The sequence below is a fragment of the Aquarana catesbeiana genome, linkage group LG13 (genome assembly GCF_042186555.1).
Source record: "Aquarana catesbeiana isolate 2022-GZ linkage group LG13, ASM4218655v1, whole genome shotgun sequence".
Lineage (NCBI taxonomy): Eukaryota > Metazoa > Chordata > Amphibia > Anura > Ranidae > Aquarana > Aquarana catesbeiana.
Genome location: NC_133336.1, coordinates 224,748,792 through 224,762,203, shown reverse-complemented (window position 1 = coordinate 224,762,203; position 13,412 = coordinate 224,748,792). Strand labels below are relative to the sequence as shown.

The window sequence follows — 13,412 nt, the reverse complement described above, 5'->3', positions numbered from 1 at the left end:
TCAATGACAGCCACATCAAGCGGTTCCCCCCTGAATCATAGGGATGGGGTATCTGCAGGCTCAGAGGAGCAGGCCACTCTTCGTCAGCGGCAGGGAGGTCCAAATAACATTTAAAGGTCCTCATTTTTACTATTATTGAATGTTTCACTTTAAAAAAAAAAAATGATAAGAATTTTCAAAGTTCTCTTTCCCATCCCAACATTCCACCAATGACATCCTGCTACTAATTATCCCTCCTCCCTCTGAAGAGCGAATTACGGTCACCAGAAATGCCTTTGAAACAATGGAAGGGACTGTAAATCGGCCAGTAAGAAGCGACGGCCCTCTAAAAAAAAAAAAAAAATTTACCGACATTTTTCCAAAACTAATCACCCAAAATCTGTTTCCTCTAAACGCTACTTAGCGGAATGTGGGGGGGGGGGGGGGGGGAGGGGAGGTATAACGTGTCCGATAAAATGATCTAAAAATAGTCAACTTTATCTGGCCGCCCAAATTGACGCTTTACAGCTGTCCTAAGACGGGCGGGACACGTGCGCAGACAGACCGCCGTTGTGGGCGGAGCCCCCCCTCCCCACATCTGTACTCGCAGCGCCTGGGCCCCGTTCCCACATCTGCAGACAACCTGTGGCCCCTGGCCCTTTGCTCCTGTTTGTGGAATGCCAAAAAAACATTCCAGCTCTATTTTTTTCCTCTTCTTTTTATTGCTTTCAACTTATAAAATAACAGATTCTTGAGGCCAGAGGAGAATATTGGCGGTATGCAGACCGCAGGCGGCCTCTTGTGTGTGCGCGCGGGGTTTGGCTTGTACCCCCGGCTGCGCCATGAACTCCCCTCACATAGCGGCCCCTGAAATCACTCAAACGTGCCGACATCCTATGTTCCATCACTGGGTCTCTGCGCTTCTCTATGTAATGCAGGCAGACTAGACGTGTGCGGTTCGTTTCGTCCCGAATTGAAATTCAGACAAATTTTTCGCTATTTTGGATGCATCCGAATTCCCGAATTACAATAGTAATGAATTTAAACCAAATCTGAAATAACGAATCCAAAATTTCGGACGAAATTCAAACTCAAATAGTTTTCGAATCGAATTCGATTTTCCGAAAGAAGAGAATAAAATAGAATAGAAAATAGAGGTATATAATAGCAAATAAAAGAGTAGAATATAATGAAGTAAAACAGAACAAAATACAATAAAAAAAAAGGATAGAATAGAAAATTAAATCATAATGTAAAACAAAACAAAAAATACAATAGAAAAAAAAGGGATAGAATAGAAAATTTAAGAATAAAGTAAAACAGAATAAAATAGAAATGAAAGAAATAGAATAAAAAATAGAATAGAATAAAGATCTAACCATCTTCTGAAATTCAAATAGAATAAATTCGATTAGCATAGAAAATACAATAGTAGAATAGAACAAACAATAGAATAATATAGAATAACAATAGTTATTCAGAACATTCGGATATATCCGAATTACAATAGTAATGAATTTAAACAAATCTGAAATAACGAATCAAAATTTCGGATGAAATTCAAATAGTTTTTGAATCGAATTCGATTTCCGGAAGAAGTGAATAAAATAGAATAGTAAATAGGAGGAATGTAATAGAAAATAGAACAGACTATAATGAAGTAAAAGAGAACAAAATAGAACAGAAAATAAAGAAATAGAATAAAAAATAGAATAGAATAAAATAGAAAGACTCTAACCATTTTCTGAAATTCGAAACTAGAAAATACAATAATAGAATAGAAAAGGATAAATTAGAACAAACAATAGAATAAAATAGAATAACAATAGTTATTCGGAACATTCGGATATATCCGAATTACAATAGTAACGAATTTAAACTAATCTGAAATAATTAATCTAAAATTTCGGATGAAATTCAAATTCAAATAGTTTTCGAATCAAATTCGATTTCGGGAAGAATAAAATAGAATAGTAAATAGAGGAATATAATAGAAAATAAAAGAATAGAATATAATGAAGTAAAACAGAACAAAATACAATAGAAAAAAAAAGGGGGATAGAATAGAAAATGAAAGAATAAAGTAAAACAGAACAAAATAGAATAGAAAATAAAGAAATAGAATAGAATAAAATAGAAAGAAACGAACCATTTTCTGAAATTCAAATAAAATAGAAAATACAATAATAGAATAGAAAAGGATAGAATAGAACAAACAATAGAATAAAATAGAATAACAATAGTTATTCGGAACAGTCGGATGTATCCGAATTACAATAGTAATGAATTTAAACAAATCTGAAATCACGAATCAAAATTTCGGACGAAATTCAAATTCAAATATTTTCGAATCAAATTCGATTTTGGGAAGAAGTGAATAAAATAGAATAGTAAATAGAGGAATAAAATAGAAAATAAAAGAATAGAATATAATGAAGTAAAACACAACAAAATACAATAGAAAAAAAAGGGGGATAGAATAGAAAATTAAAGAATAAAGTAAAACAGAACAAAATAGAATAGAAATAAAGAAAAAGGAATAAAAAATAGTATAGAATAAAATAGAAAATCTAGCCATCTTCTGAAATTCAAATAGAAATTATTAGAATAGAATAGAAAATACAATAATAGAATAGAAAAGAATAGAGCAAACAATAGAATAACAATAGTTATTCGGATATATTTGAATTTGCGAATTACAATAGTAACGAATTTAAACAAATCTGAAATAACGAATCAAAATTTCTGACAAAAATTCAAATTCAAATGGTTTTCGAATCTAATTAGATTTTCCGAAGAGAATAAAATAGAAAAGTAAATAGGAGGAATATAATAGAAAATAAAAGAATAGAATATAGTAAAGTAAAACAAAAAATACAATAAAAAAAAAAAAACACAATATAAAAAAAAGGGATAAAATAGAAAAATGAAAGAATAGAGTAAAAAAAGAACAAAATAAAATAGAAAATAAAGAAATAGAATAAAAAATAGACAGAATCTAACCATCTTCCGAAATTCAAATAGAATAGAAAATAAAATAGAATAGAAAATAGAACAATAGGAAATAATAGAATAAAATAGAAAGAAAGAATCTAACCATCTTCTGAAATTTGAATAAAATAAATTTGAATGGGATAGAAAATAAAATAATAGAATAAAAAATAGAATAGAATAGAAAAGAGTAGAATAAAATAGAAAGAATCTAACCATGTTCTGAAAATTGAATAGAATAAATTCAAACATCTTCTGAAATTCCAATAGGATAAATTTGAATAGAAAATAAAATAATAGAATAAAAAATAGAATAGAATAGAACAATAGAAAAGAGTAGCATAGAAAGAATATAACAATATAACCGTTTTCTAAAATTAGAATTTCAAATAGAATAGAAAATAAAAAAATAGAATAGAAAAAAACCAATAGAATAGAATGGAATAGAAAGAATATAACCCACTTCCAAAATTCAGATTTTGAATAGAATAAATTTGATCTCGAACAGAATTCGAAAAATTGGAATCGATTTGAATTTGAATAAAGAATAGATCATTGGTTGCCCAAACTGGTGGCCCTCCAGCTGTTGTGGAACTACAAGTCCCATCATGCATCTGCCTTTCGGGAGTCATGCTTGCAACGGTCAGCCTTGCAAGGCCTCAGGGGAATTTCCTTGCAATGCATTATGGGTAATGTAGTTTTGCAACAGCTGGAGGGCCGCAGGTTGAACACCCATGGGCTAGATCAGGGGTATGCAATTAGTGGACCTCCAGCTGTTGCAAAACTACAAGTCCCATCATGCCTCTGCCTCTGGGTGTCATGCTTGTGGCTGTCAGAGTCTTGCTATGCCTCATGGGACTTGTAGTTCTGCAACAGCTGGAGGTCCGCTATTTGCATATTCCTGGGCTAGATGATGCTGGACGTCCTCCAGCCAGAAAATTAGGCGGGGCTCTGCCTGACTTGCTGCTGCTTCTAATGCCCATTGTGAGAAGCTATCCATAGATCAGAGTGTCCAAAAATCTTACGATAAATGCCAATTTATAGCAAGAAAACCATCCCAATGCGTTTCGGGGGGCTCCGCATTCTCCTCCGTCAGGGTCCAGGTGTGATATTACACCGATCCCCGGCACACTTCGTTGTTCACCTGTAAACCATTCATTTTGGTATCTGTGCCGTTTTGGAGTCCTTTGAACCACATGCCTGGAGGAGGAGATCTTTGAGCGCCGAAAACGTGTTGGGGGTTTCAGGTTCTCTTGCCATTAACACGAATATTCAAAGATTTTGGACTCTGGTCTTTGGCCCGGCGCTCTCAGACTTGGTACACATGGATCTTGGACCCCTTCAGGTTTATTCACAACCGATCGATACGGTAAATATTTGCAGTATTCACGGGGGAGGCAAAGGTCCCTCTTCTGTACGGAGAAAGTTAGACCAACAAGGGTCCTCCTTGTCTCTGGTAGGCTCGGTGAGGCTGTCACTGTGACGGCCATCGGGTGTGCAAGACAAACCGGTTCCACCGACTGTAAATCATACGACCTCCCGGGGGCACCAGAGAGGAGTTAGGTGAAAGGGGGCCCCCCCGAGGCCAAGGAGAAAAATCTGAGACACTTAGAGCACTTTGTCCCACTGAGTGGTGTAGACATAGCTGGAGGATTACTTGTCCCTCACTGATGTCTCCTGAGATATTTAGAAAAGTTATCCTCTGGAAGCTTAAAGGGGACCTTCTCTGTATACACACAAAGGGGACTTGGTCCATGTACATACAGTATGCAGGGGACTTCCTCTGTATACAGTGAAGACTTCCTCCATATACACCTACAGGGGTCCTCTTCCATATACACCTACAGGGGTCCTCCTCCATATACATCTTACAGTGGTCCTCCTCCATATACATCTTACAGTGGTCCTCTTCCATATACACCTACAGTGGTCCTCCTCCATATACACCTACAGTGGTCCTCCTCCATATACATCTTACAGTGGTCCTCCTCCATATACACCTACAGGGGTCACCTTCCATATACACCTACAGTGGTCCTCCTCCATATACACCTACAGGGGTCACCTTCCATATACACCTACAGTGGTCCTCCTCCATATACACCTACAGGGGTCACCTTCCATATACACCTACAGTGGTCCTCCTCCATATACACCTACAGGGGTCCTCCTCCATATACATCTTACAGTGGTCCTCCTCCATATACACCTACAGGGGTCACCTTCCATATACACCTACAGGGGTCCTCTTCCATATACACCTACAGGGGTCCTCTTCCATATACACCTACAGGGGTCCTCTTCCATATACACCTACAGGGGCCCTTTTCCATATACACCTACAGGGGTTCTCCTCCATATTCACCTACAGGGGTTCTCCTCCATATACAGTATATACAGCAAAGGGGCCTCCTCTATAAAGGTACGGAGAGGTCTCCTCCGTGTAAGCACAGAAGGGTTCTCCACCGTATACATATAGAGGGGTCTTTCTACTTATAATAGAGGAGTCCTCCTCCATATACACGGGTCTCCCTCTGTAAACACAAATACAGGGGTCCTCTTCCATACACAGGGGTCCACCTCCGTAAACTTATATACAGGGGTCCTTGTCTGTATACATATCGTATAAAGAGGACTTCCTCCATATACAATTATGAGGGTCCTCCGTATACACAAACAGAAGACCTTGTTTGGATACCGAGGGCCCCCCCCTCTGTTTACTGTACATATATGGGGTCCTTTTCTGTACACACACAGGGGACCGTCTTTGTATAGATATAGAGGGGACTTTCTCTATATACACATCCAGGATTGCTCTGCATACATATATAGGGGTCCGCCTCAGTATAAAAATATAGAAGGGTCCTCAGTATAAACATAGTATGGTTCTTCTTTATATAGAGGGGGGTCTTTCTTCGTATATGCATAAAAGGGTCCTCTTCTGTATACAAGTACAGGGGTTTTCCTCCATATACTTGTACAGGGGTCCTCCTCCATATACTTGTACAGGGGTCCTCCTCCATATACTTGTACAGGGGTCCTCCTCCATATACTTGTACAGGGGGTCCTCCTCCATATACTTGTACAGGGGGTCCTCCTCCATATACTTGTACAGGGGTCCTCCTCCATATACTTGTACAGGGGTCCTCCTCCATATACTTGTACAGGGGTCCTCCTCCATATACTTGTACAGGGGTCCTCCTCCATATACTTGTACAGGAGGTCCTCCTCCATATACTTGTACAGGGGTCCTCCTCTGAAAAATCATAGAAGGGTTCTCCATTGTATATCTATACAGGGGTCCCTCTCCCTACACCCATACAGGGGACCTCCTCTGAATATTCCATAGACCTCTGTATACAGGGATCCTCCTCCGTATACTCAGGGGTCCTCCTCTGAATAATCTCAGAAAGGGTTCTCCTCTGTATACATACACACAGGGGTTCTCCTCTGAATAAGCATAGAAGGGTCCTCCTCTGTATACACACAGGGGTCCTCCTCGGAATAATAGAAGGGTTCTCCTCTGTAAACACACAGGGGTCCTCCTCTGAATAATATAAGGGTTCTCCTCTGTATACCTATATAGGGGTCCTCCGTATACACATAGAAGGGTTCTCCTTCGTACACCTATATAGGGGTCCTCCCTATACACATAGAAGCGTTCTCCTTCGTATACCTATATAGGGGTCCTCCGTATACACAAAAGGGGTCCTCCCCTGAATAATAGAAGGGTTCTCCTCTGTACACCTATATAGGGGTCCTCTGTATACACATAGAAGGGTTCTCCTTCGTATACCTTTATAGGGGTTCTCTGTATACACATAGAAGGGTTCACCTTCATATACCTATGTAGGGGTCCTCTGTATACACACAGGGGTCAGGTCCTCCTCTGAATAATAGAAGGGTTCCCCTCTGTATACCTATATAGGAGTCCTCTGTATACACATAGAAGGGTTCTCCTCTGTACACCTATATAGGGTTCCTCCGTATACACATAGAAGGGTTCTCCTCTGTACACCTATATAGGGTTCCTCCGTATACACATAGAAGGGTCCTCCTCTGTACACCTATATAGGGATCCTCTGTATACACATAGAAGGGTCCTCCTCTGTATACCTATATAAGGGTCCTCAATATACACATAGAAGGGTTCACCTTCGTATACCTATATAGGGGTCCTCCGTCATCCTCTAAATAATAGAAGGGTTCTCCTTCGTATATCTATATAGGGGTCCTCCGTATACACACAGGGGGCCTCCTCTGAATAATAGAAGGGTTCTCCTCTGTATACCTATATAGGGGTCCTCTGTATACACATAGAAGGGTTCTCCTTCATACACCTATATAGGGGTCCTCCGTATACACATAGAAGGGTTCTCCTTCGTATACCTATATAGGGGTCCTCCGTATACACATAGAAGGGTTCTCCTTCGTATACCTATATAGGGGTCCTCCGTATACACATAGAGGGGTTCTCCTCTGTATACCTATATAGGGGTCCTCCGTATACACATAGAAGGGTTCTCCTTCGTATACCTATATAGGGGTCCTCCGTATACACATAGAAGGGTTCTCCTTCGTATACCTATATAGGGGTCCTCCGTATACACATAGAGGGGTTCTCCTCTGTATACCTATATAGGGGTCCTCTGTATACACATAGAAGGGTTCTCTCCTGTATACCTATATAGGGGTCCTCCGTTTACCTATACGGGGGTCCTCCTCTGTATACATATACAAGGGTCCTCAGTATACCCATAGAAGGGTTCTTCACAATATACTGTATATAAGTTCCCTGTAAGGCCCCGTCTGTGTCATCTGTATGTAAAGCTTCCGTCGGCCTCCAGTGCTGTGCTGTGGGTGGGGCCCCTCACACCAGGTGTGCAGCAGGTGTCCCTCGCCTGCCTCCTTATCGGCGCATCTTATCTCGACGGTTACAGAAGTGGGCGGGCACTGCTGGCCGATGAACGGATGAGGGGGGGGGCAGACGATGGGGGGGCAGACGATGGGGGGGAGGGGGGGGAGAACCACAATATCAAACCTCCAGAGAAGATCTGTAAAAGGTCACGACTTTAAATAAATAGTCGTACCACCACCTTCATCTTTAAAAGGTCACACCACCCAAAACTCATTGTTTACTGCTGAGAAGGCAAATCATTAAAAATAGCTCTAAAGCGGCAGGAGTGAGACTCCCTGAGCAGTATGACGACCCCCCCTTTTAGATTTTCGGAGTCCTGGTCCTCTGTGATAGGCCGATATTAGAGAGAGTCGGCGCCCCTTTCTGATGGGCTGCCCTGGGTGGCATGCTATTTCGGGGCCGATGCCGCACCCGTCACGGGTCACCACACAGCTACCGGATACCATCAACAATGTCCACATCCTGCCCGGGACTAATGGAAGATTTACCGCCTATAAATCACCACCGCCGCGATCGAGGGAGGGAAGTCAAACAGGATGTTTTTACATAAAGGGGAACCCCGGAAGAAAAACAAAAATTCTGCACTGGTTTTAGGTGGAGGACATTTTATTTACAGCTTATTAGGGAACCTGAGGAGAGTTTCTGGGAGGATAACGAATATGCAAATCAAATCGATTGTTTACATTCGGAAAAAAAAAAATTTTGCTATTCGCAAAATTTGGATGAATCCGAATTACAATAGTAACCAACTTAAGACAAATCTGAAATAATGAAAAACAAAAAAATCAGCCACAATTCCATTTGAATTCAAATTCTAAATCAAATTTGAAAACAAGAATAAAATGTAAAAAAAAAAAGAAGATAAAGAAATAGAAAAGAAAAGAAAAAAAGAGAATATAAAAGAATAGAATATAATCAAGTAAGAAAGAACAGAATAGAAAATAAAAAAAAGAAAAGAATGAAACTAAATAGAAAGAATATAACCGTCTTCCAAAATTTGAATCTCAAATAGAATGAATTTGAATGCCAATTCCAATCTTCCAAATTTGGTCAAATTGAATTGAATTCATCCGAATTCAGAAAATTCTGATCAAATTCGAAAATGAATAGACCAAACCAATTCCAAAAAGGAATTAAACAGATTTAACTAAGTTATTTAAATAATGAATCATAACGAAACAAATGTTTTTGTTCTGCACATGTTTAGTCAATAGCAAGAATTGGTGATCAGTGGGAAGAATGTTCCTTACATTGGTGATCAGTGAGAAGAATGTTCCTTACATTGGTGATCAGTGGGAAGAATGTTCCTTACATTGGTGATCAGTGGGAAGAATGTTCCTTACATTGGTGATCAGTGAGAAGAATGTTCCTTACATTGGTGATCAGTGGGAAGAATGTTCCTTACATTGGTGATCAGTGAGAAGAATGTCCCTTACATTGGTGATCAGTGAGAAGAATGTTCCTTACATTGATGATCAGTGAGAAGAATGTTCCTTACATTGGTGATCAGTGAGAAGAATGTTCCTTACATTGATGATCAGTGAGAAGAATGTTCCTTACATTGGTGATCAGTGGGAAGAATGTTCCTTACATTGGTGATCAGTGGGAAGAATGTTCCTTACATTGGTGATCAGTGAGAAGAATGTTCCTTACATTGGTGATCAGTGAGAAGAATGTTCCTTACATTGGTGATCAGTGGGAAGAATGTTCTTTACATTGGTGATCAGTGAGAAGAATGTTCCTTACATTGGTGATCAGTGAGAAGAATGTTCCTTACATTGGTGATCAGTGGGAAGAATGTTCCTTACATTGGTGATCAGTGAGAAGAATGTTCCTTACATTGGTGATCAGTGGGAAGAATGTTCCTTACATTGGTGATCAGTGAGAAGAATGTCCCTTACATTGGTGATCAGTGAGAAGAATGTTCCTTACATTGATGATCAGTGAGAAGAATGTTCCTTACATTGGTGATCAGTGAGAAGAATGTTCCTTACATTGATGATCAGTGAGAAGAATGTTCCTTACATTGGTGATCAGTGGGAAGAATGTTCCTTACATTGGTGATCAGTGGGAAGAATGTTCCTTACATTGGTGATCAGTGAGAAGAATGTTCCTTACATTGGTGATCAGTGAGAAGAATGTTCCTTACATTGGTGATCAGTGGGAAGAATGTTCTTTACATTGGTGATCAGTGGGAAGAATGTTCCTTACATTGGTGATCAGTGAGAAGAATGTTCCTTACATTGGTGATCAGTGAGAAGAATGCTCCTTACATTGGTGATCAGTGGGAAGAATGCTCCTTACATTAGTGGTTAGTGGGAAGAATGTCAGAAACTTCAAGGGGCCCCTAAAATCCTCTGGAGGTACCCTGGTTGAGGAAAGTAGTTTTAGATGCCTCTACATCTGGAGAGGTTTATGAGTTTGTCCATGGAGGAGCTCTGACCTTCTCTGTCTCTTCTGCAGGTGGACAAGTGGAACAGATATGACCAGAAGCTGGTGGAAGCGGTGGAGAAAGGGGATGCGAAGAAGGTCTCTTCTATCCTATCCAAGAGGCCGATCAGGGCCACCAAGAATGGCCCAGGCGGCCAATCAGCGTAAGTCAACTTCTTTGGCTAGTGGGTTAGCTTGACATTGGATCAAAGGCCACAATCTGATGTTACAAGCTCCCTTAGATGTTCCAGACTAATGTTTGGTTTCACCAAATGAAACGTTACTTTAAGTCCAATTGGTTGGACAATTGCACCACATAGTTGTTGATGGATCTAAAAGGAGATTGCACAATTGCAGTAGAATGGTCATCTTAAAACAGATTGTACAATCAGATTGTAATGTATGTGGTGGTTTAAAATATGCAGTTAAAAGATGTTCAAAAGTCCTTTAAATGAACAGGTTCCCGACGTGCAATCCAGCACACAAACTGAAAGATTTGGTTTTACCCAGAAAAAAGAACATATATATTTTCCAGGAAGTGATAAGTATCTTTTTTTTCTGCGGTAAATTCATGCGTCTGTCCTCTGCCTTGGTGCGTCTCCATGGTAACCGCATTCACACGGAGCAGAACAGTGACCATTTTAGCCTCGACCTCAACCACGCGGTATCTAAAATTACACCATCTGCTCAGTCATGGAGTGCAATGAGTCAGGGTGGGAGAAGAGCTATCAAGGCAAAGTTGCAAAAAAAAAATCACCAGAAAGTAATTCAGTAGCAAAATACGGGGCTTGTGTTTCTGCAAAGGAAAAAGTCGACATCAGGCTTGCAGTGAGTTTATTTTTTTTAAGCTGATGGGAAGGTGGGAGCCAAGAGTAGAATCCTGGGAGGAAAGGAGCACCAGATGGGCATCTCAGGTGGAACAGAGCTTCGGATAGGTGCAAGAGGACAGGCAAACTCAGGATTGGCTTCGTGGTAGGGTAGAAGAAGAGAATTGAGCCACCAAAGAGGCAGCGCTCGGGATGGGCGCGACCAGAGGGAAAGAGCTTGGGATGGGTGCCACCAGAGGGAAAGAGCTCGGGATGGGTGCTGCCAGAGGGAAAAAGCTCAGGATGGGTGCCGCCAGAGGGAAAGAGCTCAGGATAGGCGCCGCCAGAGGGAAAGAGTTTGGGATGGGCGCTACCAGAGGGAAAGAGCTTGGGCGCCACCAGAGGGAAAGAGCCCAGGATGGGCGCCGACAGAGGGAAAGAGCTCGGGATGGGCGCCGACAGAGGGAAAGAGCTCGGGATAGGCGCCGACAATGGGAAAGAGCTCGGGATGGGCGCCGCCAGAGGGAAAGAGCTTGGGATGGGCGCCGCCAGAGGGAAAGAGCTCGGGCACCACCAGAGGGAAAGAGCTCGGGATGGGCGCCGCCAGAGGGAAAGAGCTCGGGATGGGCGCCACCAGAGGGAAAGAGCTCGGGATGGGCGCCGCCAGAGGGAAAGAGCTCGGGATGGGCGCCGACAGAGGGAAAGAGCTCGGGATGGTCGCCAACAGAGGGAAAGAGCTCGGGATTTGGGGCCACCAGAGGGACAGAGCTCAGGATTTGGGGCCACCAGAGGGACAGAGCTTAGGATGGGAACCACCAGAGGGACAAAGCTTAGGATGGGCACCACCAGAGGGACAGAGCTCAGAATGAGCACCACCAGAGGGGCAGGGTTTAGGATGGGCACCTCTGGAAGGAACAGAGCTTAGGGGTGAGCACGACCAACAGAACAGAGCTCAGAATGGGTGCAACCAGATGAATAGAGGCCATGATGGGCTCCAACAGATGGACAGAGCTCAGAATGGGCCTTACTGGAAAGATGGAGTTTAAGGTGCGTACAACCGGTGGGACAGAGCACAGAATAGGAGCCACCAGATGGAGAGAGCTCAGGATGGAAGCCACCAGACAGGTCAAGATGGACTCCACCAGAGGAACAAAGCCCAGGATAGGCACCACCAAAAGGACAAATTGGTGCAGAAATCAAGGTAAGCATCACTAGAGAAAAGAGAGCTCAGGTGGGGCGCCAGTGCCACCAGAGGGCCAGAGCTCAGGTGGGGTGTAACCAGAGGGCCAGAGCTCAGGTGGGGTGTAACCAGAGGGCCATAGCTCAGGTGCAGTGCCACCAGAGGGCCAGCAGATTTGGTTGGTGAGGAGAGATGACCCCAAGGCTCAACAAATTCGGTGGGGGAGAAGGGTAACCAAAAGTTTTATAATAACACAACTCTGCATTTAGAGACTCCACAGAAACATTTAATGCTCCTAATTTTTTTTTCATTCCCACCCTAACCTCCTTCTAATTTCATTCCTGCAGTTTCCATGTCGCGGCTGCCAAGGGTTTCACGGAGTGCATGAACGTCATTATATCCCACAAAGTAGAGATCAACGCCAAAACAGACGATGGTAAGGGTCGCGATTGTGACAGTGAAGGACCACATTTAGGTTGGGCTTTCACATTCAACGCTCAAGAGCCCCACAAGCACTCGCAACCACCCGCCAACGCCAACTGATACCCGGAAAACGTTCGAGGTGGGGTCTGCCATGGGAGAATTCAATTAGAGGCTGAATTCCTTGATTTTGAACTAGAACTCCATAGCTGAACATGCAAAATCTTGATTGTTCAAAATATTAGTCTTGTGCGACCCCCCCGGCGATGTTATATGGTTTGGCCCAGAGCCTGTAATTGCCCCATTTCTGGACAGCTTGGCCCGAATGGAAATATGATCAATGATAAAAGCGTACAATAACAAAAAAAAAAAAAATATATATATATATATATATATATATTAATTTCATGTATTAACCCCATATAGATATCATATTTTTTATTTTTATTTTTTTACTCTAGTGGTCCTTTTAAGTTTATAATAAAAAAAATAAAAATTTTATTGTCTATAACAACTTAATCTCCATGATACCATTTCCTGTGCGTTCTGCAGGCTGCACTGCGCTACACCTGGCCGCAAGCAATTGTCACCCGGAATGTGTGAAGCTGCTCTTGCAGGTAAGCTGCTACTGTCACCAAGGTGTGTATGTTGGGGGGGGGGCTTTGGGGGCGGGGCATGGGGGGGTCAC

At 41.9% G+C, this 13,412-nt stretch overlaps 1 protein-coding gene across 2 annotated transcripts in view; it reads left to right on the top strand.

Annotated features, from left to right (window-relative positions):
• The window catches only part of ANKRD35 (ankyrin repeat domain 35), a 70,485-nt gene that overhangs the window by 38,058 nt on the left and 19,015 nt on the right, over positions 1 to 13,412 (top strand). For both annotated transcript variants that reach the window (XM_073609292.1, XM_073609293.1), the window contains exons 2-4: positions 10,352 to 10,482; positions 12,652 to 12,740; positions 13,277 to 13,341. In XM_073609292.1, the coding sequence (XP_073465393.1) occupies positions 10,352 to 10,482; positions 12,652 to 12,740; positions 13,277 to 13,341 (285 nt within the window). The remainder of the gene's footprint in view (positions 1 to 10,351; positions 10,483 to 12,651; positions 12,741 to 13,276; positions 13,342 to 13,412) is intronic.